Source organism: Echiichthys vipera (assembly GCF_963691815.1).
Source record: "Echiichthys vipera genome assembly, chromosome: 8".
In the NCBI taxonomy this organism is placed as follows: domain Eukaryota; kingdom Metazoa; phylum Chordata; class Actinopteri; order Perciformes; family Trachinidae; genus Echiichthys; species Echiichthys vipera.
Window position 1 is genome coordinate 7562619 of NC_139833.1, and position 23856 is coordinate 7586474.

Below are 23856 nucleotides of genomic sequence, written 5' to 3' on the forward strand. Positions count from 1 at the left end.
ATTCATTTCATACTGACAACAAAACAATTAATCTTTGCTGCTCTACTATCATAAATAAAGAACTTGCTGATCATCCTTTATTTCTGTATTCATAATCAGACGCATAATGCACGAGGGGAAGTTTTAATGGCGTGTAAAATATCAGTTTAGTTGTAGTATCCTGTTAATGCTAGAAACCACATTTTCTTTGCTTTGTGTTGTATGGTTTCTTCAGGGCCTTTGTGAGCGGGAAGTCGTTAAGTAAACAAAAACCTCACTGCAACCAGTAAGGTAAGGACGCATAATATAAAAATACTCCTTGAAGTTGTGGGAGGCCTCCAAAGCCTTAGCGCAGTAATCTCAAAGCAATTTAAGCCACAACAAAGTGGAAAAAAGAGAAATAGTGGCTTTACTGTCTCAAGAAATGAATATATGGCACATTAGGTATCGCAGGTCCTTCCTCCCTGCTGCTGTCAGACTTTACAATCAGCACTGCTCCCAATAGACTATTGACCTCCTCCTGTACCCTGCACTGTGCAACATGCCTGTACTATGGTCACTTCTGCTTTTGCACTATTTGGACATATTTAATCATATTTATTTACTCCATATTATATTATTACAAAACAAACAAAACAAGAAGAAGGAGAAGAAGAAGAAGAAGAATTACTTTATTTATCCCGCAACGGGGAAATTGAATTTTTTCACTCTTATTATTAATCATGTTACACACACAGGCCCAAAATACACACACATGCAAAGACAGGACCTATACATGCAATTAAGGAGAGATGTTAGAGCAAGAACAACTAGACTATATCATGTGAATATGTACAATATGTCTATTTCTATTTCTTCCCTTTTTAGATTTAACTTTATTGCTTATTTTTTGCTTTTTTTTTAAATCTTATTTTATCTTATTTTGTAATATGTTTTTGCTTTGTAATATTCTGTTGCTGCTGTGACAAAAGAATTTCCCCTTCTGATGATGGTTTATGATTTACTAGTTTGACATTTAATCATGTGTATCGTAATAAATCCCAACCTCCAGACATTCAGGCCCAAAATTGTGCAGAAATCACGTGATGAGTGATTTAGTTGCTGCACTAAGGCTCTGTAGGGCGGAATAGTGTAATGAACTTCACTTTATTTTACACTACTGAGTCCTACGATACCGTGATCAAGTGTTTAGTACGGTACACCTGAGCAATAATGATCAGAACTGCAAAATCACACACACACACGCACGCACACGCACGCACACGCACACACAGGAAGTGGGTTTTGACCCACACACTAAGCATTCACTCCTACGCGCGCACGAGCACGCCGCGCGCAAACGGGTTGAACATTAACACACAGTGGTGCTTTCATATCGTTATCAGTGTTTGGGTCGTACCAACTGGTGGGTTGGTTCAACATTATTATTCGGTCAAATGTATACCTTAGCTAATAAAACTATGTTGGCAAAGATTGTTTATTTTTATTTAAACATTTTGTAATTGAAAAGATTATCCTGGTCTCATTACTTGTTTTTTTAAAGGTCTAATCCGCCCGATATCACGCAAAAAAAAGCAGACCCAAACTCTTTGTACACCCCCGTGTTTCGCAACCTGTCTGGAAGAGGCTCACCTGTCTGCTGCGCGGCTGACGTGAGGCGTTCAGGTACTCCCCTTCGTCCACAGCGCACAAAAGACACAAAATGGAGCTGGAACTACCTGGCTGAGGGAAAGCGCAGTTTCGGCGTATATATTACGCGTTAACCTAAAGTTAAATTTGTGTGTTTGAGGAAATAATAATAACCGAAGTCGACCGAAACCTCGAGGGAAAAGTGGATTAAACATGTTCTGGGCGTTAATCATCGCCGCCTTCATGGCAACAGGTATGTTGGCCTGTGTTTTTTTCTGTTGCTGAACAGGGTGGGCCCTCTTCCGTGTGAAAAGTCAGTGGATACATATTTCCGTAGATACTCGAGTCTTAGTTTGTAATATGTACAGTATTTTTTTAGTGCTTTCACAGTTTTAGCACTGTTTGTTTTCATGTTGGGGATTATGTTGAACGAATTTCGTATTAAATGATGATTATTACGGTTTATCTAACGATGTGTTTGAACCATGAAGCAATCCGTTTGACACACTTTATTTTAATGTTAATACTTAACTTCTTCCACTCCACTGCATTTCAGGGGGGAAATGCACCTTTCCCCCCCACCACATTTGACCTTTAGGCCTAGCTCTAGTCTCAATTTCCTTTTTACATAAAACAACAATTGATATGAACCAGTGCTATGTTACTCATCCACCCAGCAGGATGTCAAATTGGCTCCACATTCAAATGTACCCTACTTAAGTTGACCAAAATAACAAGGAGAAAGGAGACATTCTGTATATTGAATACTTTTGTTTTGTTTTTGATAACTTACCTACATTTTCAGGAATTTGCCCTAGTGGGGAATTATTAAACTGTGGTATCTTAACTTGAGAACTTTTTCAGTTTGTCCTACAGAGATCTTATATAGAAGAAGAAGAAGAAGAAGAATTCCTTTATTGGGGAAATTCAATTTTCACTCTATTTTTTCATTTTTACACATACACAGGCCCGAAATACACACACATGCACAGACAGGACCTATATATATGCAACCAATGGAGAGATGTTAGAGCGAGGGGGCTGCCAGTGACCAGCGCCCGAGCAGTTGGGGGTGCCTTGCTCAACAGCACGTCAGCAGTGCCCAGGAGATGAACTGGCACCTCTCCAGCCACCAGTCCATGCTCCATTCATGGTCCACACAGGGACTCGATCCAGCAACCCTCCAGTTCCCAGCCAAGTCACCTATGGACTGAGCTACTAATAGTCCTTATTATAATTTTTGTACTTTCTATATTCTGTGTTTTAATGGGAGAAAATGATGCCTACAGACAAAACCTACAATGAGAATGTGAGATTTTACAGTTTATAAAATTAGATATGTGTTACAGAGGTGTTGAATGTTTTTACAGCGTTATGATTTGATGTAAAGGAATGAGGTGACATATTTCCTCAATGCACAAATTAATTCAGGGGGAAATGTTGCTCAGAAATGTTTATGCTGAAGTTGCCATCTGTGAACACACGTTTTGCTGCTGTGTGAAGGCCTGAAGGCCTCTTTCACATCCAAGTGAACACAGGGCTGCATGAGGGGAAGTTTTAAGGGGGTGGAGTGGGCGAACTGGAGCTGCCGAAGATTCAAACCACACACTTGAAGAATTAAACAACTTGTTGTAATAAAATAACAAGGAGGTTGGGCTCCTTTTCAATCCCACTGATATATTTAATGTTCTTTGACACTGGTGTGCTTTTGAAAAAGTTATTCTATGTATGCTATAATGTCTACAAACAATACTGCAATTGTATGCTTATAAAAAAAAAGAAAAGCAGTTTCAGTGATATTATTTTTATTCAAACTAACGGGGTTTCATAATGAACTGGTTTTTTTTTTAATGTAAAGTTTGAGTTTAGTTGTAGTTTCCTGTTAATGCTAGAAACCAGAAAAAAGGATACAATAGAGTTTAAAATATATAAAATGGCCAAGCAGGCGGGATAAAACCCAGCAATGTATTCACAAACACTTTAATAATCTGAACACATCCAGTTCAAAGAGCACGTCTTGACTGTGCTGTTCTGTCCTACTGCTGTAACAGTCGGACTGAAAACACCCAGCTCTTCTGAGGTGACTCATTACTCTCCTCATAGTTATACCAGCAGTGAGGAAACACTTGTTATTTAACCGCCCTAGGAATATTGTGGTGTATTTATAAACCTTTATCCAGTAATGGATAAAATGTGAGTAATATTTATACGGTCTCATTTAATTTAAATCTCTTATTTGTTTCTAGAGTCCACCATGGCCATCTCGGTCCAGTGCCCCACCAAGAGGTACATCGTCATCCTCTTCCAGCCCGTCACCCTCACCTGCAACTACCAGACAACCTCCACTCAGCCTCCTGTCATCACATGGAGGTACAAGTCATACTGCCGGGACCCCATCCAGGCTGCGTTGAATCCCAGCAGTGCCGAGAACATCCTGTCTCAGAACAACCCCAACTACGACCCCAACATCGAGTGTGCCGACTCCCAGAGGACGGTGCGCATAGTGGCCTCCAAGCAAAGCAGTGCTGTTACACTCGGCGGGGAATACCAGGGTCGCAAGATCAGCATCATAAACAGTGAGTTGATCAAACCTTTCACTGTGAAATCCCGTTCAGATGTACAGTAAAGTAAATCTAAAAAATCTTTAAAACTAGAGACCAACATGCGATGGGATCACACAAGTCGTGATGCTAAATCCAACCGGGTGCGTGAAGTCGCGTGGCGATGGCCCCTGCTTCCGGCACCCTTACTCAGACCACATCCATCTTTGAACACATCCTTCATTTTGATCTAAACTTCACACCTGTAAAGTTTCATGACTGTATCTTGCAAGTTTATTTGGGCCAAGGCCGTAAAATGGGAGGGCTCCTTCCCCACTTTCAGACCTCTTACTCATATCACAACCATTCTCAGACTCGGCCTTCATTTTGAGTTTCGTGACCATATCCTGCACTGTCGTATCAGTTTTATCAGAACTGGAGAGTTCTTCCTCATTGAGGGAAGAAAACATCGTTTGACAGATGGTTCATTCAATCCTCTGCCAGGTAGGTTTTAAAAGCCCCTAACTTTCCCAATCAGTTTGCAATGAAGCCCTTCTCAGATCATTCTGTGTAACAAACCATCTGATTAGTCTGTTTAGGTACCTCCATTACCAACTTTTTCCATGATGACACACTCACTCACACACTCCCTCACTCACTCACTCACTCACTCACTCACTCACTCCCACACTCACTCACTCATAGTTTCTAATGTCGCCTTCTCAGATCATTCTGTGTTACAAACCATCTGATGATTCAGGTTAGAAATCCTCATAACCAACTTTTTCCATGATGACACACACACTCACTCACTCACTCACTCACTCACTCACTCACTCACTCACTCACTCACTCACTCACTCACCTCACTTCCACACTCACTCACTCACTCCCACACTCCCACACTCACTCACTTCCACACTCACTCACTTCCACACTCACTCACTCACTTCCACACTCACTCACTCACACACTCACTCACTCACTCACTCACTCACTTCCACACTCACTCACTCACTCCCACACTCACACACTCACACACTCACACACTCACTTACTCACTCACTCACTCACTCACTCACAGTTTCTAATGTCGCCTTCTCAGATCATTCTGTGTAACCAACCATCTGATGATTCAGGTTAGAAATCCCCATAACCAACTTTTTCCATGATGACACACTCACACACTCACTTACTTACTTACTTACTCACTCACTCACTCACTCACTCACTCAATCACTCACTCACAGTTTCTAATGTCGCCTTCTCAGATCATTCTGTGTAACCAACCATCTGATGATTCAGGTTAGAAATCCCCATAACCAACTTTTTCCATGATGAGACACACACACACACACACTAAAGTCAGGTGTGTTTTCTGGTTTTGTGGTGAACTCACTCACTCACTCACAGTTTCCAACGAAGCCTTCTCAGATCATTCCGTGTAACAAACCATCTGACGATTCAGGTTAGAAATCCCCATAACCAACTTTTTCCATGATGAGACACACACACACACACTAAAGTCAGGTGTGTTTTCTGGTTTTGTGGTGAACTCACTCACTCATTCACTCACTCACTCACTCACTCACTCATAGTTTCTAATGTCGCCTTCTCAGATCATTCTGTGTTACAAACCATCTGATGATTCAGGTTAGAAATCCTCATAACCAACTTTTTCCATGATGACACACACACTCACTCACTCACTCACTCACTCACTCACTCACTCACTCACTCACCTCACTCACCTCACTTCCACACTCACTCACTCACTCACTCACTCCCACACTCACTTCCACACTCACTCACTCACTTCCACACTCACTCACTCACTCACTCACACACTCACTCACACACTCACACACTCACACACTCACTCACTCACTCACTCACTCACTCACTCACTTCCACACTCACTCACTCACTCCCACACTCACACACTCACACACTCACTTACTCACTCACTCACTCACTCACTCACTCACAGTTTCTAATGTCGCCTTCTCAGATCATTCTGTGTAACCAACCATCTGATGATTCAGGTTAGAAATCCCCATAACCAACTTTTTCCATGATGACACACTCACACACTCAGTTACTTACTTACTCACTCACTCACTCACTCACTCACTCACTCACTCACTCACTCACTCACTCACAGTTTCTAATGTCGCCTTCTCAGATCATTCTGTGTAACCAACCATCTGATGATTCAGGTTAGAAATCCCCATAACCAACTTTTTCCATGATGACACACTCACACACTCACTTACTTACTTACTTACTCACTCACTCACTCACTCACTCACTCACTCACTCACTCACTCACTCACTCACTCACTCACTCACTCACTCACTCACTCACTCACTCACTCACTCACTCACTCACTCACTCACTCACTCACTCACTCACTCACTCACTCACTCACTCACTCACTCACTCACTCACTCACTCACTCACTCAATCACTCACTCACAGTTTCTAATGTCGCCTTCTCAGATCATTCTGTGTAACCAACCATCTGATGATTCAGGTTAGAAATCCCCATAACCAACTTTTTCCATGATGACACACTCACACACTCACTTACTTACTTACTTACTTACTCACTCACTCACTCACTCACTCACTCAATCACTCACTCACAGTTTCTAATGTCGCCTTCTCAGATCATTCTGTGTAACCAACCATCTGATGATTCAGGTTAGAAATCCCCATAACCAACTTTTTCCATGATGACACACTCACACACTCACTTACTTACTTACTTACTTACTCACTCACTCACTCACTCACTCACTCACTCACTCAATCACTCACTCACAGTTTCTAATGTCGCCTTCTCAGATCATTCTGTGTAACCAACCATCTGATGATTCAGGTTAGAAATCCCCATAACCAACTTTTTCCATGATGACACACTCACACACTCACTTACTTACTTACTCACTCACTCACTCACTCACTCACTCACTCACTCACTCACTCACTCACTCACTCACTCACTCACTCACTCACTCACTCACTCACTCACTCACTCACTCACTCACTCACTCACTCACTCACTCACTCACAGTTTCTAATGTCGCCTTCTCAGATCATTCTGTGTAACCAACCATCTGATGATTCAGGTTAGAAATCCCCATAACCAACTTTTTCCATGATGACACACTCACACACTCACTTACTTACTTACTTACTTACTCACTCACTCACTCACTCACTCACTCACTCACTCACTCACTCACTCAATCACTCACTCACAGTTTCTAATGTCGCCTTCTCAGATCATTCTGTGTAACCAACCATCTGATGATTCAGGTTAGAAATCCCCATAACCAACTTTTTCCATGATGAGACACACACACACACACTAAAGTCAGGTGTGTTTTCTGGTTTTGTGGTGAACTCACTCACTCACTCACTCACTCACTCACAGTTTCCAACGAAGCCTTCTCAGATCGTTCCGTGTAACAAACCATCTGATGATTCAGGTTAGAAATTTCCAGGTTTTGAAGAACAAGAGTTCTTACTCATGCTACCAAGCTGTCATCGGCAGGGCTGCTGAATACATTTTATTTATAAAACTTAACACCCCCCAAGTCACGTCGTGGCCCGGATGGCAGGTGATGGGCTATTGCGTCATGACGCGCCTATGCCCAAGGCTATAACAGACCCCGGGCACCTGCCATCTTCATTCATAGCAGCACCTGGGTTGTAGCACAACCCTAACTTTACGGTTTTATTAAACTACCTACATTAAGCTAATAACTCCCACCGTAAAGGATGTTTTCAATGGGTGGAACAGTGTCACACTCGGACATCCGATTACTATCTTCCACTTGTTTATTTGCATAAGCATTCCATTACACACAGGCTATGCTAACTAGCACCTGAACAGTAACGGTGCCGTTCGCCAGGTAATCAACTGAAATGACACAAAAAAAAGAAATATTAATAACACGGACATATCTACTATATAATCGGCATACTTGGACATGCTTATAATATTCAACATAAGGTGTAATCACATTACATCTCTTAATTCACTAGCTCACCTTCATCAGTCAAAACAACGGCATGAATACAGAAAAAAAAGGGATCTGCCCCACATAACCTAAAGAGGGGGATTGCTACCACAAGAGGTTGCTATGACATTACAATAAATGTGGGATACCTCAACAACTCCCACTTAGGCTACTTGTCCTAGACCAAGTAGGCCACAATAACTATTGCTAATACAACAATGTACTACACATAATATGCAAAATCTCTCGGGTGACAAAATAAATATACACAGATACACATCCTCTAGTGCAGGTCTGGCCCCAACGAAGTTGGTGCCCTGGTCGGAACAGAGCTTTTTGGGATGGCCCCTCAGGGCGGTAAATCGGTAGGTTTTGAGAAAGCCCTCAGTCGACAGGTCCTCAACCAAATACAACTAAAGAAGAGGCCCCAGACCTTTTTCTTTGTGCGCCGCCTCACAGTGTTCCTGACTGTCTATGGACCGAAAAGGGTTTCAACCCTCCCCGAAGTCTCCCAGCGCAGGTAGAAAAATGTGATTTCCCAAGGGTTTACCCAGCCAGCCGAGAGGTGTCATACTCCTGGGGAAAGTGATGGTACTCAGCTGGGCATACTCTTTGAAGAGCTCGATTGCCCTCCCGCGCAGCTCACCAGACAGTGGCTTGTCCCATGTATCCTTCGTCAATGTCCCCGCCTCTTGAAAGGCCCTCCTTACAAGAATGGCGCCCTTATGTTTCAGAGGCGTCGCCAGACCAAGGGGGTCATAAAGCCCGGCAACTTGGCTCAGTAATATAAGGGGGGTCAGACCTCCCCTGATGATCTATAACTCTCGCTTGTCAGCAAGTGACATCTCCTTTCCCCCAGGAGTGCATTTTCCACAATGACAACCACCACACAGAGGGTTACAGGCGGCCCCAATGCTGTCCCACTGCAGCCACTTGATGATATCAGCTGTGGTTCTGACTTCCACACTGTTCTTACGCTCAAGGCAGAAGTTATGGAGAACCTTGACTCTCCTGGACCACGCCAGTCTTACCAAGTGGACCATCCCACAACACCAGATCCTCATCATGGCAAGGCGGCCTTCCCGAATACTGATCAGTAACTCAACTTTCTCCGGGCGGGAAACTCCCCCCTGTTTGACAACACCTGGGAAGAATTTCTCCAGGTGCTCTGAGTCCGCTGCATGATCCACTCTGGCGATCTCCTCTAGTCCATAGCAGAGCATCTCATGGAGCCGCCATGTCCCCTTTTTCGTGGCTGCTTTTATGCTCACACAGTACCTCTTAGTCTCAACCCTCGCCTCCAAACCACCTACACCGTATACAACCAGTGCGATGGCTCACCTTCCAAGCCAAGCCTCTCTGCTGCTCGGTTGGTGATATAGTTACTATCGGAGGCTAGATTATTTAGGGCACTGACCCAGTCCCCTCTCTTGGTCATGACCTTCACCAACATCATGAGGACCGGGTGCTTTTAGGTCCACTCTCGTCCACTCGTGCCACGGCATCAGTGATGCGAAGGCTGCTGAGTCTTTCTGCTGCCTCTCAAACTTATGTGCAATGTCCTGTACTGCTGGGCCTAATAGGCCCGCAGTTGAAACAGGGGCATTGAAGAACCTCTTTCTCCCTGTCGGACACCTGAGTGAGATTCAGCCAGAGATGACGATAGGTGACTACCAAGAAGCATGATCCTCCCAGCGTTCTGAGATGCACCTGTAACCATGCGCAAGGAAAAGTCAGTAGCCCTCCTGAGCTCCATATAGGCCTCCTTGGTTGCCTTTTCTTCCAGATACGGTAGGAGGCAGGCCTGAGCGGGTGTACCAGGGGGAGGGAGGGTTGGGAAGGCAGCGTCCGTCCACAGGCTAGCAGGCTCAAACGAAGGCGAGGCCGTCAGTCCGGAAATGACAAATTATTCTTTGCAAATTTCCGATGGGGGAGAAGGTGGTGAGACAAGATGTCTGCAGTGGGCTGAATAATGCTTGGATGAAGGTGGCAGGTGCCTGGGGTCTGTTTCAGCCTCGGGCATAAGCGCGTCATGACACAGTAGCCTATCACCTGCCATCTAGGCCAAGACGTGACTTGGGTCGTGTAAAGTTTTATAATTAAAATTTATTCAGCAGCACTGCCGATGGTACTCACTCTGCACGATTTGGGTGGTGGCTTCGGACAGATTTGGCTACCAGATCTCCCAGAACTGGAATGTGCCAGGGGTTAATTCAGGCTGCTGTGAGTTGACATCTGGTGCTCGTTATAGAGTGTAACTCAACTCCACACTCCAGCCTGTATCTCACACGGCCTGCTTCCTAATTTCCTAGGAACACACAAGGATGCACACACACAGCTGTGCATTGCTTTGGCTATCCTGACCATCTTTTCCTACTTCAGTTTTCTTTACAAATACACATTTTTCTCTCTGTTAATGATCCACCGGATCAGCCTAGGGTTTGACAAAGACGCTACTGTTTCAATTAAAATGTGTTCCGTCTTGGAAATGTGTGCGATTTAAGGGAAAGGTCTTTAAGATCAGGGACGGGGATAGACCGATTAATCAGTTGTGAAGACGGACAGAAGGCATGGGCAGACATATTGTGGAATACATTTTTTTCTAGTTTGAAATGTCAAATGACTGCAGAAAAGGGATTATTAAAACAATCCCACTGATAGTAACTCATAATACTGTAACCACTTCAAAACAAAATGCAAACCTGTGGATCTATTGTCTCTCACAGATGCAGACCTGAATATAGCGCAGACGGCATGGGGAGACAGCGGCGTCTACGTCTGCTCTGTGATCTCTGCCCAGGACCTTTCAGGAAACAGTGAAGACTTCACAGAGCTAATTGTACTCGGTAAGTCACATTCGTCGGCGTATGTGGTCACACGTGCACTGAACACTCACACGCACAATGTGCGTTTTCTTTCCTTTGCTTCCTTCATCCTCTGACTCAAACACATGATTGCACATACGGGTTTTAAGTGTCAAAAGTTGTGTGTGTAAGCAGATACAATCAACAAAGAGGAAAACAAACTACGGGGAACGTTCTAAATGAGTCTTTAGAGTCATTGGTTCTAGGCAGTAAAAGCAGACCGATACCACTTTAAAGTAATTGTGGCTTTATCTTTCTTTCACAGAGAGAAAGTCAAATACTACTGACCTCCTGCCTGGCATTGACTTACTGGTTATGGAAGGTAGTACAAGCTCCTTGATAGAGCTCAGTCATGTTTAGAAGTGTACGAGGGAGGATTAGATTTACTGTAAAGGAGGTGAGATTTGCAAACGTTTCTGCAAACAACACCCTGGCTGCAGTGCCTTATGACTCGTGCTGTAACCTGAGGGTGTTTTAAACCACGTGTAAGTCATAAAATAGATATTCTGGAGAACTGCTCAACATGTAACAATTACGGACAAGAAAGCAACCTATGACTCATTTTTAAATCAGGCCACGGCATCCTGTGGCAGGTGAAATTGTAACAATGTAATTATATGTTAAGCCAACCTTTTCTGCTTCTTTTGTACACAACACTTGCATCCTAAGCTTTCTCTACCGCACACTCTGTCCTTAACTACGTCTGTTTTTCTGTCTTTAATATAACTCAGCTCCCATGTTTGACTTTCTGCAGTCCGTTGCTGCAACCCAACGGAAATTCAGCACACATTTCCTTATCAGTGTACACAGCCAAAAAATGTTTTTACACTTCCAGCAATCCATTTAAGTTCATTTAAAGGGGCATTTCTCTCCCCTCTCTTTGCTGTTTTTGTCTCTTTGCTAAGTGGCATGTGCTGCCTGAACTGACTTGCAGAGTGAAATCATGCTCCAGGTACAAGGACGAACCGGCTTTACCGGTTGGACCATACCTTGAAAATAACCAAACTACATCTGTAGCTATCATGCTTTTGTTGTCTGAAAATTCAATACTAGAAAAGAAATCTGAGAGTTGTCTGCAAGTTTAAACAAAAGGCAGCACAGGCTACAATGATTAGATCCGCCTGTTTTTGTTTGACTGTTAGGGTTCAGAGATGAATTTACGTCACTATATGGAGATTTTCAGTTCAAATTAAATTTAACCAAATCTCAGCTTCTGGTGTTCTACTCCAGTGATTGATTATATTGTATATCTACATAAACTGTAGACAAATGTATATGTTGTTCAGGGCTGCAAACAAATTTGAGTTTAATGTCTAAATCTCCCGTTTGTATGAAAAAAGCCTCCTTATTTTGCTGGACTTGTGTCACGAGGAAAATCAAGTATTGTGGATTAAAGATATGCATCTTTAATTTAAACGTATCTAATGCATCCCTTGCTGTCGCACACAGACTGGCTCCTGGTTGTCCTGGTGGTTTTGGGCTTCCTGTTGCTGTTGCTCCTGATCGGGATCTGCTGGTGTCAGTGTTGTCCACACACCTGCTGTTGCTATATCAGCTGCCCGTGCTGCCCAGACCGCTGCTGCTGCCCACGAGCATGTAAGTAGGGCTGGGTATTGAACTAAATACTTTTTTGGATTAAAATGTGACTGTAGTAGGGCCGACTGATACGGCCAAAATCTGCTGTCCTGATATACGGTAGGTCGTCATGATAACATCATCATCATTCATCTTCAACCGCTTGTCCCTGTCGTGGTCGCGGGGGCTGGAGCCGATCCCAGCTGACATCGGGCGTGAGGCGGGGTACACCCTGGACAGGACGCCAGTCCATCGCAGGGCACATATAGTCTAAATTAAATAACCACTTTTTGCAGATTTAATACTTGACATATAAAAGATTGTCTCATTGTGTTATGAGCATAACGTGATAAAGGTCAGAACGTAAAGCGTCGACCAAACGACGCAATTATTTCCGTAACATAAAACGCAATAGAAACGATATAGAAAAAAAAAACATGATAGACGTTTTAAAATGGTTTAGATGAGATATTACATCATAACGTGCAGTCTGTAGCACCGAGTATCGGAAAAAACTGTCAAGTACCAACAGTTTCTGTCCCTTTAAACCTGTTCCATGCAGTCATGTTTTCTTTCCACTTTAACTGGTTCTCTCCCACCATGTCACAGTGTACGAGGCAGGAAAAGCAGTGAAGAAAGGGGGTGTTCCAATGAGTCAGTACGCTCCCACCCTCTATGCTCCCAGCATGTATGCTCAGCCGGCATACGGCCAGCCCGGGATGCCTCTGCTCCCTCTACCAAACGGAGGTGGAGCCCCACCGCCCCAGAATGGTTATGGCCGTGAATATGACGGCGCCAGCTCAGGTGAGAGTTTCTTTTTCAGCCCTGGTTGAACGTCAGCTGAAAAGTGCTTTCTGAATGTGTTTGCAGAAACTGAAACGTTTTTAATGTACTGGCATGAGATCCCCTACATTACCTCATTTGTTTCATGTTCTGCTGAAAAAAAGGAAATGTCCCCTTTGTGGGACTATTAAAGGGATATCTTATCTTTTCTTATGTTGATCTTTGTTGAATCCTTGTTTAAATTTGTTTTCTCCTCTCTGTGAAGTTGGACAGGGCTCCCAGGTGCCTCTGCTGCAAGACGGTGGAGGAGACCACAGTGAGTAAAATGAAGGGGAAAAAACAGTCGGTGTTTATGTAAGACCTGCCAATTTACACAGTGTCTCAAGAGCACAGAAGCAGTTTAAATGATGAATAATCTAAATTAGACCTGCTCATTTCACTACAACACCAGAAAACACACCTGACTTTACGTATATGTGTGGTTTGGGGAGGCACCTGCTTCTCACTTCGTCATTTCACTACAAAACCAGAAAACACACCTGACTTTACGTGTGTGCGGTTTGAGGAGGCACCTGCCTCTCACCTCGTCATTTCACTACAAAACCAGAAAACACACTTGACTTTACGTGTGTGTGTGTTTTGGGGAGGCACCTGCTTCTCACCTCTTCATTTCACTACAAAACCAGCCCACACACCTGACTTTATGTGTGTGTGCGGTTTGGGGAGGCACCTGCCTCTCACCTCGCCATTTCACTACAAAACCAGCCCACACACCTGACTTTACGTGTGTGTGCGGTTTGGGGAGGCACCTGCCTCTCACCTCGTCATTTCACTACAAAACCAGCCCACACACTTGACCTTACGTGTGTGTGTGGTTTGGGGAGGCACCTGCCTCTCACCTCGTCATTTCACTACAAAACCAGCCCACACACTTGACCTTACGTGTGTGTGTGGTTTGGGGAGGCACCTGCCTCTCACCTCGTCATTTCACTACAAAACCAGCCCACACACTTGACCTTACGTGTGTGTGTGGTTTGGGGAGGCACCTGCCTCTCACCTCGTCATTTCACTACAAAACCAGCCCACACACCTGACTTTACGTGTGTGTGCGGTTTGGGGAGGCACCTGCCTCTCACCTTGTCATTTCACTACAAAACCAGCCCACACACTTGACTTTACGTGTGTGTGTGGTTTGGGGAGGCACCTGCCTCTCACCTCGTCATTTCACTACAAAACCAGAAAACACACCTGACTTTACATGTGTGTGGTTTGGGGAGGCACCTGCCTCTCACCTTTGCGTGCAAATGCTAGGAGCTAGCCGGGGGAGTAAAATTGCACCCACTGACTACTTTTTTTCTTTTTATTAAAGAAAAGATTTAGTGACTTATTAAATCAGATTTGTTTTTGTGGTTCAATATGTTTAAAATCGTCCTCGCCCAAGTATTTTATATGATTCCTATCTAGTAGCAACACGTACCTATGGCCTGAAAAACAGTCTCTAGTTAATATATTCTGCTTAGTTTAAAGTTATGACTATTTGACGTGTTATATATAGTGTTTAATCACTCTTCTTGCCCCCTACTATCTTGTAATCGATGACACACACCTTATTGCTGACAATAATATTACTTTGAGCTTTCCTTGTATCTTTTGTGCAGGAATCTCTTTAATTATGCTTGTATGTCTTGTCATATTAATCTTTTTCATTTAATAAGGAGTTAGTTAGATGATTATCTTTCTCTGGACACTGCTAAAAATCCACTCCCTTCTTTACTCTGCTGTGTTTTTTCTTCCTTGACCTTCGCAGCTCTATTGTCCGATCATTTCTCTGCAAATAAAAGTGAAAACTAGAATGTATAAAAGTTATAAGATATTTGAAAATATGTCCTAACTTGAGGTTTATACAGGTATATAGTTATAACATTTTTATTCTTTTTGTTACCTGTTAGAAAATTATATTGTCCGCTAATTTCTCACCACATATCAAGCATACAGGTTAAAAAATTATAATGTGGAAGCAAATGAATATGTCTATGCAATACTATTTTCTCCGATCATTTTTTGTGGGGATTTATCAATGGTTAGCATACCAGCAGCGCAGGTCACAAACTCAAGATTAGCCACCTGCAGGGAAAGGGGCCAATTTCACGTACTATTTAAAAATTCTGTGTCTATGTCCACTGTGCAAAAAAAAAGTGTTATTGATTTCCATGTTATTTTTTGGCAAAGCTACAGGGAGCCACTGAAAAAGGGCTTAAGAGCCGTGGACCCCTGTACTACACTCACAGTAGGAATCAGTAGATACCCAACATAAGTCAGATCTGCATCAGTAGATGGGAACAAGCACATTGAGTCAGTGTATCCGCATGAAGCTTAAATCTGACTTCCTATCTTCTCCTCCTTACCAGCTCGCAGCGGGTATCGTATCCAGGTGGACCCGGATGGGAACGCCACACGTGCCATATACTATATGGAGAGGGAGCTGGCCAACATGGACCCATCCAGGCCGGGCAATTACAACCGCTGTGAGTGACTCATCACTTCCTGCTAATCCAGGTCATCAATTACTCTGCCCCAGACTACTGTGGGAGAAAATGAATCAACTTCCAGTCACAGATGTCCAAAGTTAAGGCACAACTAAATGATAACAGCCTGTATCAAATTTACTTTCAGTTCATCTCATTTTATTCAGGTTTTTATTTCCGTAAAGAGGAGTGACTTCAAGGAAGAGGGGTACAGCACAGGCATATCAGATTCACACTCATTTAAACATAACATGATGTAACTGAAAGTCGAAAAACAGATGTCTCTCTCTCTCTCTCTCTCTCTCTCTCTCTCTCTCTCTCTCTTCTCAGCTGACACACACAAACTCCCACAACATTACAAAATGAACTCCTGCAGCTTTTGTTCTTCTAATGAAGAGCAGCTGAAGTAATTTGACAGTTCATTGAATGAATCACCCGCAGTGAACTTGAATGAATCACCTGCAGGAACTTAAATGAATCACCTGCACTTAACGGACAGTGAATGGACGTTGGTGCTAATGTGTTTGACTTCACTGCCTGTTAGGCTGAAAATGAATAATATTATTGGCTTTGCAAGCTTCTAAATTGATTTATGGACATTTGTTTGTGAACGTTACAGTGAATGATATTAATAAATTAATACGAAGTTTCATGTCCGTGTGGTAAGATTTAATTTTCATGACTCTGAGAAAGGGGTTTGGTTTTTGACCCAAAACTCAGCTCATACGATATCTTTGCCTCCCCTTCAACTCTCATGCACCACCCTGTGGAGACTTTGTCCTTTTTCATGTTTAATGTCTATTTCCGATCATATCCTGTCATTTCCTGTTAAATCTATCCAGAACGATGACTTAGATAACTGAGGGGCACAGTGAATATTTCATTCCCACCTTCCTCTCGTCCCAATGGCGCTTTAGTTTCCTCGTGATTCAACGACGCACCATTTTATTTTCTCTGTTACTTACCATTTCTGTTTTTCCCTCCTCAGTGGATAATATGACTGAAGTCAGTTCCCTGCACGATAGCGTGGAGGCACGAGGCCGCGGGGGTCGCTCCCAACCGCCGCCTCTGGCCACGGTCTATGACCGGGATGAAGCGATGAGCACCATCAGCAGTGTTTCCCAGCAAGGTCACCGCCGTGACGATTACCCGCGTCATGGTGGAGGGTACATGGAGAATCGGGTACGTGCCCGCTCCATGGACAACCTTGACGACATTGGACGCCGCTATGACCGAGATGACTACCGGCGCCCAGAAGAGCCCAGAGGCAGGAGAGGGTGAGCCTTATATCCCTGAGAAATTTAATTTAATGAAATTATTGAAAAATGTTCTGTTAGGGGTTTAATTCCAAAACAAACAACGTAATTTCACATCGTACAAAAGGAACAAATCATTCTGCTGGTATATCTAAAAATGACCCCAAATTACAAACTTAAAGCCCGCTACATTAATATATTTCAGTGTATATTCATTCTATATTTTGTGGTATATGCGCGTGCGCGAGAGTCGAAACGTGCACGCTCTTTAAGTAACCGTCAAAACCAGCTGCGCACGTTGCCGCAAGATGTGGTTAAGCCATACGGGCGCTGCTCGTAACAGTGCCCTTTCAGTTAAGTTTTTTCACTGGGTGCAGCTTCAAATACTAATACGCGCCTGCTGCCTGGCAATCCTTCTCTGGGCACAGGTTCAAGCAGTGGTTTTTTTTTTTTTTTATTACCGTAGCACACCAAATGCATGTGGGCATAAACAAACAACATGACTTTTAAAGCCATAAATGCAGTTATTCACTAACTGTTTTCAAATATTGACTGCATTAATCAAAGTAGTTTTCTGCAGGTTTGTTCAGTTGCCATTTCAAAAAGCTCCACTCTGTACATTAGGATTCGCTGGTGGCTCTTTGCAGATTATATTCATTGTATTCACATATTATATCAGAAATATTTATTTACTTTAACTTTGAATCAAAATGTTATTTACATCATATACAGTATGTCTAACCTGTTCATAGAGGGGAGACACTGCCAGTACGATACCAGTCTGCTCTGGTCTGTGCGTGATATACTTTATATATGTTTTTGCTCCTGCTCTCTGAAACTTTTATGCACCTCTTCCATTTTTGCAAGTGTGCTGCTTCGCTGAAGTTAAGTTATTCTGGCCCAGATATTTGAAACTGCTGATATCTATATATAACTTAAATATTTTATGTCTGTCTCTTTAGCTCCGATGATGGGTGGAGCAGTAGCGCCCGCAGCGGTAATGACCGGGACGACTTCAGGCGCCGTGACTACTCCCCTGATGGTCGCCGGAGAGAAAATGGAAGGGACTACGGCGGCCTCCCGGGGAGACGCAGTCGCAGCCGTGACGATCTGATGGACCTGGAGAGGGATCGTCGTCCTGGTGATGCCAGAGGCAGGCGAGATGATTATGATGACAGCTTCCTGCGAGAAGCCATGGAGAAGAAGAAGATGGGCGAGCAGCAGAGAGCACGAAGCCGAGAGCGACTTGAGAGCGAGAGCGACCGCTCAGATCGGGGCAGGGCGCCACGTGGTCCTCCGCCACTTCCTCAGATCCCGCCCTCTGGACACCCCGGTCACCGTAGTGACTACCCACCTCCTCCACCACCACCGTACAGTGATGATGAAAGTCTGTCATCGTCAAAGAAAAGCAACCTCCGCAAGGTGAGTCACAGCACCGTGCATTCACAAACAAACAATGTTGTGATGTGATGTTTAGACACAGCCTGATTCAACTTAAAATACTTTTAATGTACACTGGACAAGGACCGAATTGGCCAAGACCTTTCCTCATGTCGAGCCCTCTTGTCCCCGTTGTAAAAGTCATTCAGCTGATCATCACATACACATGTTTTGGTCCTGCCCGCTTCTTGGAACACACTGGGCAGACATCTTTCGGGCCTATTCTACAATGTGTGGTGTGAGCATCCCCCCCAAAACCAATATCTACAATATTTGGCTTGACTGATGAAACTCGCTCTCTTAAAGGTAAATTCCACGTTGTCATAGCTTTCACCTCTTTGCCGGCTAGACGTCGGATACTTCTCATGTGGAAGGAACAAACACCACCCACATGTCATTTCTGAAATTAGAGAAAATCAGCAACACACTGAAAGGTTCTATACAGAGTTTTTAGAGTACCTGGAGCCCTTTCTTGACTTACTCTGAGAGCATACAAAGCCCACTACGCTAAAAATATTAGATGCCTCCCCCTCTTTATTTATTTACTTACTTGTTTATGTTTGTTTATTTTCGCTCTTTGCTGTGGTTGTTGCTCTTAAACTTGTATTTTGTGTCTACTTCTTACTTTCTGTTTAATTTATGGGATAGTCTGGCTAAGGGTGGGCACGAGGGAGGGATCACGGAGTGGATGCAGTGATTATTGTACTTGTAATATGTTGTTGTATCGATACCTCAAGAACTTTTTTTAAATAGTTCAATGAAACACTGATGTTTTAGATCATATGAAAACTGAAACAGGTTTGTCTTACTTTAGTCATTCCTCCACTTCATACTGGTGGATAAAAAATCCCTTTGCAGCTGCAACAATAAATCACTCAATCATTTCGAAACATGTGAGAAAAAGAAACTTGAATAAGACGGAAGAAGAAAGAGAGAAATTTTGTGAGTAGAAAAATGAACCAACAAAATATTTGACCAGTTTAGAAAAGGAGTAGGAGTTACGTCACGATGTCAGGTATTGAATTTCATTTTTTAATTGATTACGTAACATAACTTTTAGATCTAATTCCCATTTGATGCGTATTCATAAACATGTTAATATCTCAGTTTTCCCATAAATACTACCACATGTGAGCGTCCCATAGACCGTCATAATCACATGATACAATGAAGAAAAAAATGGATAAATAATAAAGTAACGCACATTTAAAAAAAAACTAGTCTGTGTTAACGCCCAGGACCTTATCTAAAGCATCAAACCCATTCAAAATATTGAACAAGGGAGCAGTGAGTGCAAAACTTCACTTGTGGGTTGTGGGACTAATTCCTGCAGCACTAAAAAAAAAAACCCAGATCTTTTAAAGGTTTTCCCTCTGTGCCATAGAGCGACCACATGAGAGAGAGGCTGTTTCAGATTCTGTCAACATGGACACTGTGTTCATCTACTGTATAATATCAACAGCCTTATTCTGAAAAGTCCTTTGTTAAGTTTCTGCTGTATTAACTGCCATAACACATGAGTCATATTCACATTACTATAGATATTATTATAGTTACTGTTACGCTTATAGTGAAGGATTTCGTTGCCACCACACTCTACGGGGAAAGGTCTCTGTAAATCATAAATAAGTCATAGGGTAGTGTCTATACCTACTCTGTAAAGTGTCCTGAAATAACCCGGGCGTGGGCACTTGGAGCACAAAGGGTGTCAGTGACATCATCGGCCTTGTGAGAGGTTAAATACCTGGATCTCCACACCAGTTAGTTGGCCGAGTCCCAGCCTGGTCAGATGCGTACATGACCTGATGAAGCCTCTTGGATGAGAGGTGAAACGTCTTCCTAGACAAATAACCAAGTCCAGTTGTTTTTGACTGAAATTGCTTTGAGGATAACGATGACCTGGACGAATGAGAACATTCACAGGCTTACTGTCCTGAAATAACTTTTGTTATGATTTGTGGGTGACTGTGGCTCAGTGGTAGAGAGTGGGTCGTCCTCCACTTGAGAGATTAGCGGTTCGATCCCCACCTCCCCCGGTCCACATGTCGAAAGTGTCCTTGGGCAAGACACTGAACTCCGAATTGCTCCCCTTGCTGCGCATGGGTGTGTGAATGTGGTGCGAATGATTAGATTAGATCAGGGATGTCAAAGTCAAATACATCAGAGGGCCAAAAAAACAAATTTGCTACAAGCCGAGGGCCGGACTGGGTCAATGTTTATTAAAACATATTAAACTGATTGCATATAACCTTTTGAACCAAGACCTAACACAGTGTACCGTATTATATATAATAATTAAATAAATAATCCAATATTTTTGTATGGCTCCAGCAGTAATTTCAGGTGAAAACATTTTTCAACAGGCTCACAGACAAAAACAAACTTGTCCTGTACATTAAATGAATAAAGCAATATTTTCTTACGACCTTAGTTATTTCAAGGAAAACATTTTCAACAGGCAAACAGCAAAAAAAGAAAATGTCCTTCAAAAAGAAAATGTGTTCCTTAATATCAAGATAAAGACACACAGCTTTGCCCTTTACCTCCGTGAACATGTGCTCTGCCTCCCACCGAGCTTGAAACACCCTGTTCTCATCGCCCACTTACGGCGCTACAGTGGGTTTGCGGGCTACCGTTGCATTGTGGGTAATGTGTTTTTTTGCGTGAAAAACGCCAGCAGGCGGCTGTGGCGTGCGGGCCGGTTCTGATACTAATCAAATATCATCCCGGGGGCCAAGATAATTCATTGGCGGGCCGAATCTGGCCCGCGGGCCTTGACTTTGACACCCATGGATTAGATGGTCTGTAGATGTCCACCACCAATCAGTGTGAATGTCTGTGTGAAAGGGTGAATGTGACAAACACTGTGAAAGCGCCTTGAGTAGTCAGAAGATTAGAAAGGCGCTATTTAAGTACAAGTCCATGATTTGACACTATAAATAAAATTGAATTGAAAGTTGACACGACTTCTCTTGTCTTGCAGAATGGAGCTGTGAGTCGCGAGAGCCTCGTGGTGTAGAACCAACATCGACGTGAGCAACCTGTCCAACAACGCAGCTCAGGACCCGTCGACTTTTACTGTAAATATTAGTCGCACTGTAACCCGCCGTGCTGATTTTTATAATGCATAATTTGCCGTAAACTTATCACCAATTGATGCTGAATGTGTTTGTATATGTTTCTAAACGGGGAAGAGGTGCACAGATAAAATGTCCATGTGCCCTTTCGTGTACAGAACATTGTGGCTGCCACAAGTGCCTTAGAGTGTACAGAGTTATACTCGTAGATGTGAGAGTCCAGTCGATGAATACTTCTCCGTAAACGTGTTTACATCTTGACGAGGAAACACGTTCCGATTGGTTTCAACTTTTAACGGTTTTAACAACTTTTTATGTAGTTTCAACTTTTTATGTAGTTTTGTAGGGGTCTTTAGATTCTTCTGGCTTTTCACTTGTGTAAAATGTGTTTTTATAAGAAAAACTATGTACATTTAAAGGGATTTATTTTGCCCTTGCTTGTTGCTTTTAGTTGTTTGAGTGTGCTCAGTGTATTTAGAGACCTGGTGGACAAAACAGTCTTGGTTAGAGTTTGTGTTTGAGTACTAATTGTTTTGTTTTTTTCAGTTTCAGTATGTTTGTACAGCCGACCAGTAATTTTCCGAAAACACAAATGTTTATTGTGATGTGATGATAATTTTACAATAAAGGTCTCTATTTCCAGGTCCTTTATCTGACTTGCAGAGTTTCACCACTAGATGACACTATAGTGTTAGTCTGTAATGTAATGGCACAGTAAATGTGTTCACCTGGATACTGGGACGTATTAATAACAGTAGTCGTTCATTGGTGTTGGATTTGGAAAAGCACTGTGTTTAAAACTAAAAACAACTTTATTTACTGATTGGTTACTTGTTTTTTATTTGAAGTTCACCACAAACTTAATGATTTATGTTGATCTGTTTAAATCTGTTGCCAGACCCTTGAAAAACACTTCAAACTTTCCTACTTCAGTAAAAGTCTTAATTTTCAAGTGTTTCCAGTTTAGTTTTACTTTTAATTTTGTTTCAGAGTACTACAAATATTTTCACTGCTTATTTTCTTTTAAGTTTCTGTTTTACTTTCACTTTACTCAGTTTCATTAGAAAGTCTTTGCCGGGACTCCATTAAGAAAGAGGTTACTCTCCCTTAGAGAGAGGGTGAGAAGTTCAGCCATCGGTGAGGAACTCGGAGTAGAGCCGCTGCTCCTTAGTGTTGAAAGGAGCCAGTTGAGGTGGTTCAGGATCATCTGGTAAGGATGAACCCTGGGCGCCTCCCTAGGGAGGTGTTCCAGCCACGTCCAGCTGGGAGGAGGCCTCGGGGAAGACCCAGGACCAGGTGGAGAGATTATATCTCCACACTGGCCTGGGAACGCCTCAGGATCCCCCAGTTAGAGCTGGTTAATGTGGCCCGGGAAAGGGAAGTTTGGGGTCCCCTGCTAAAGCTGCTGCCCCCACGATCCGACCCCGGATAAGCGGATGAAGATGAGATGAGATTATTAATCTAAATGGGACTTTCCTGGTTAAATGGCAGCTTGCACGTGGGACCATTATTATTATAAAACAACACCATTAATTAAATCTCCAAAAATGAATCTAGAGTTCAATCAACGCCTGTCTGACCCAATCTCAGCATTGACTTGAAGTTTCATTGCAAAGATTACTTCATATTTTCCAGAGGTCTCCACTCACTCCTGTACTGTATATTTATAGTTTGTCCTCATTGTAGTTGCTTTTATAGATACATGTGATTTTACACAAAACATTAGCATAATTGTTATGTTTTATATAGTGGTATACTTGTACATACCTAGTGCTCTGGGTGTACAGCATAAGAAGCAGCAGCTCATGTGTCGCTTGGCCCCTACAGAAATTTCAAGTTCCTTAACAGGTAAGAGTACATGAGCAAATAATGTATCCCACGTTGTTTAATTATCACTCAGATTATAATTAAATAAAATGCCACTGTTTCGTTTTCAGAACCCCCATGATCCTCTGCTTCAGATGTCTTGATTCCTGGCAGTTTGTGCGTCTGTTTCCATCTCACAGATCTTGCTTTCAGTCAACAGCTGAGGTATTTGGCGGGTTTTTGACATTAAAGGATGCATTACAGGGTTTGTGCAATGTCAGTGGTGACTGGTGAGTTCTGTGGAATTGTGTCAAAATGGAAACTCCAGCCCCTAAAGTCTCTTTCACACT

The 23856-nt window shown here is 43.0% G+C and overlaps 1 protein-coding gene across 2 annotated transcripts; it reads left to right on the top strand.

The window, feature by feature from the left end:
• Positions 1-1637: 1637 nt before the first annotated feature.
• lsr (lipolysis stimulated lipoprotein receptor) lies at positions 1638-22346 on the top strand. Of its 2 annotated transcripts, XM_083918832.1 has the most exons (11): positions 1638-1861; positions 3855-4184; positions 10907-11026; positions 11310-11366; positions 12494-12640; positions 13229-13423; positions 13668-13718; positions 15811-15927; positions 16916-17204; positions 18146-18605; positions 21607-22346. In XM_083918832.1, exons 1-11 carry the CDS (start codon positions 1822-1824, stop codon positions 21640-21642), a joined length of 1842 nt encoding a protein of 613 aa, XP_083774958.1. In that variant the 5' UTR covers positions 1638-1821; the 3' UTR covers positions 21643-22346. The 2 variants fall into 2 exon arrangements, with proteins under 2 accessions (XP_083774958.1, XP_083774959.1); XM_083918833.1 differs by lacking the exon at positions 11310-11366.
• The last annotated feature ends 1510 nt before the right edge of the window (positions 22347-23856 follow it).